The 3,423-nt window shown below is 34.2% G+C and overlaps 1 protein-coding gene across 1 annotated transcript; it reads right to left on the bottom strand.

The window, feature by feature from the left end:
* Positions 1 to 801: 801 nt before the first annotated feature.
* On the bottom strand, positions 802 to 1,854 carry LOC118747183. The gene has a single exon (XM_036481173.1). The coding sequence runs from the start codon at positions 1,852 to 1,854 to the stop codon at positions 802 to 804; it is 1,053 nt and encodes a 350-aa protein (XP_036337066.1).
* Positions 1,855 to 3,423: the final 1,569 nt, after the last annotated feature.

Genomic DNA, 3,423 nt, shown 5'->3' with positions numbered 1-3,423 from the left:
TATTTTTTGTAACTGAAATCTGATAAATTTGACTCATTCTTGAAACTTGTTCGTAAATTCATAAACGGTTGAATGTTTGCGATTAAAAAAAAATGAAACCCCGGTAGCAACTTTTGATTTTTTTACACTTTGAATTCTTCGTGATTGTTTTTATTTTCTACGTAGAATGAAATAAAGCGATGTCCAACGATATTGATATTTTTATGGACCTCCCTTATAGTTATAGGTTTCCAAAGACAAGAATTAGGTTTAAAATAAATTTACATATAAAATGACTTGTGAGATAATCGAATTTGTGACCAAAATGTGGAAACTTCGACCTACTGTATGTAGAAAAAGTGGGATATAGTGGAGCAAAATCATTTTAAGGTTTCACTTTAACTCTTTTTGTGTATTTTGGTTTGGTTGGTACAACAAAATTTCTAAGTTGGTTTCTTAGTGACATTCAAGCTTCAAGCAATCTTATCAACCTTTTCTTGCAACAACAGATCTAATAAATAACAAAAATTGAGTTATTATTTATTTACCCTTAATAGTAAATACATATTTATATATTTACATATTAACATTTAGAACAATGTCGTCTTATCCTGAATAATTCTTAACAGGCGTAGTATTTATGTAAAAATCGAATCTCATTACTGTTATCAATTAATGGAAATTCGTTTAAACATATTTCCTCTTTCGATTTTTAATTATCTTCTAGATAAAAATATGTACATACGTATGCATAAATGTAAATACTAGATCTAAGTAATTAACTGCCTTAACATGAAACGATAAAAATTTCAATTAAACTATTCAATGCACTAAGCTCTTCAATTTGGGTGGATTCTTGAAAATTTGCTCCAGTTGCGTTATCAAGCCAATAGCGCGATAGTTCTCTTCTATCATCGCAAAATCTTCCAGCACTTTCAGATGACGCATGGCTTCCGGATAGCTGTGTATATCGGGAAAAGGTGGGAGCGTTGAGGGTTTTAAAATAGGCTTGCTCGCATCACAACTTATGTTGGCTGATACAGTCTCCACCGATGGCACCATAGCGCTCTCTTCCTCTTCCTCATCCGTATCAAGATCGACGACAATTGGTGCAGCTTTTGTGCTCATATTTCCGCCACTCTCAATATTCTCCACATCAGCATCATCTTCAGTACTGCCATACGCTACATAATCGTCATCGTCTTTTTCAGATTCCATGAAATTCTGTATCGCCTTTTCGCTTTCATACCGACTACTTCCATTGGAGTGCTCATTTTTCCACACACTGTTGCAATTCTCATCTGCCTCCTTATGTGTTTTTTCTTTCTCCTCTCTCTCTTGTTTGCTTACAAACTCAATTATATCGATACACTTCAACGAACGTCGCTTCTCCATATAACTGGGCAATTGCTCCATCATTGCCGTTAAATCCAATCTATTGTAACTCGATTTGAAGGCTTGCAACCAAGCATTGTTTGGTGTAAAATTTTCAATAGCTATTGCCTCTTTCACTTCAAATGCCTTCTGTCGTATGATCGATGTATCGATTGGCATGCGAAGATAGAGAGCGCGTAGTAGAAACTCATAGACCACTTTGCCGAGAAAGTCAATCTTCTCTCGACGTCGATTGGCAATTTCTTCTGCTAATTTGTTGGCACGTTCATTTTTGTGGTAGCGCTTGATCTCATCTTTATTAGCGATAATACTCCTTATCTGCTTTGGACTGCAACCGAAGTAATTCGCCAGACGTTGGTAGTTCGGTGTCTGTTTATACGATTTAATTACCATCATCCGTTGTTCCATCGATAATTTATTGCGCGTCCTGTACTCGCGAAATCCCATTTGCGTTTTAAATGTTTCCATTGTGAAAGACATATTGTACCTATATCTACTTATGTGTGAATGTACATATAGCATATGCAGCAAAAGTGTACAATGTGGATCGTACGTATGCGAAAAACAAAAACAACTACAGCTTTACGTATGACTCACATAAAGCTTTTGAAAGCCACTTTGCTCCAAAAAAGTAACCGCGTTTTAACCGAAGACGAACTCACTCCCATCAACTTGCATCGGATACTAAATAAAGCTGGCAAAGCCACAAAAACCTACCGATCGGCTAAGTGGCTACGATCGAGAGAGGCAATGGTCGGTGGAACGACAAGCGTTCCTCGCTCAGCAAAGGGGGATTTAATTACTCATATATGAATATATGAACTTAGATGTGATGTTTGTACATACATATGTGTGTATGTGCATAAGCAACGTTAACCAAGTGAGCCCCAGAAATTAGAACGCTGTAAGGTTCGTCGGTTTTTAAGAGCTGAGTGCGTGCTTTGGAACCATCCAAACGGGAGAGCTGTGCTGATCCACTCACGACCGAACGGTCGGCTGAACACTTGTGTAAATATGTACACGTGTATGTACATACATAGATATGTCGTTTGCTGAGCGCCAACTCGTCTAGGGAGATTCGGCTCGAGGAAAATCCGATCGGTTTGAAAGCATGCCAAGCAGGGTTGCCACTTTGGTAAATTGTTACCAAAATTGGTAGAAAAAATTTGGGTTGGTAAAAAGGTAAATTTTTTCTCATTTTGGTAGATTTTTGATGAACTTTCCGTTCCCGATTTATTATACGTAATTATCTTTATAATAAATGTATATCGATATATGGCGAACATATCGCGCTCCATTCAAAACTAATTTTACTGGAATTTTGATTGCCTAAATATTTTGAATGATTATTTAAATATAAAGAAAAAATGGACAGGTACATATGTAATTACGCCTTATGATTGTTCACAAAAAAAAATAAATCAACGCCATTTTTTATTTATGGAAAAAAAATATATAAAAATTAACGGGAATTTGAAGCAGCACATTGTTGGCTATACTCAAATAGTATTTGCTTTAAAACTCCATACCTTAAATTGTTCTAAAAAATTCGAAATTTAGACGAAAATTTTTGGAATTTTTGTGTATGTTGTATATAGTTTGAATCCCCGATTTTTTTGGATTAAGTTATAGCAATAAAAATTTTACTCGAAAAATATTGCGAACATTACAAAAAAAATAACATTTTTAAGTCACAGTATTTGTCTATAACAACTCGAGTTGAAGTTTTTCAAATAATAAAGTTTCATTGTTGCCTTTAGTTTCATCACTTCCGCTTTTGGTTGAAGGAAACTGAGAATATGCCAACAAATAATATGATTCAAATACCGTATAACTAGTTAAATAAAAAGTTCTTAAAAACAATTTTAATTCTTATTGGAATAACTAAAAAAAAAAATAAAAAAACTATAGTTTCAATTAAAATAAATAAAAAAATAACAAACCTATTGTTTTTGTTAAAATAATTATAAAAAAGTTATTGGTAGATATTTCCCAGATTTGGTAGATTTTTTTCAGGTGGATGGTAAATATTTTTTTTCGTCAGTGGCA

Source organism: Rhagoletis pomonella, unplaced genomic scaffold, assembly GCF_013731165.1.
Source record: "Rhagoletis pomonella isolate Grant_MI unplaced genomic scaffold, Rhpom_1.0 Rhpom_scaffold_00011, whole genome shotgun sequence".
Taxonomy (NCBI): Eukaryota; Metazoa; Arthropoda; class Insecta; order Diptera; family Tephritidae; genus Rhagoletis; species Rhagoletis pomonella.
Note: the sequence above shows the minus strand (reverse complement) of the source record. Positions and strands in the feature narration are given on the sequence as shown.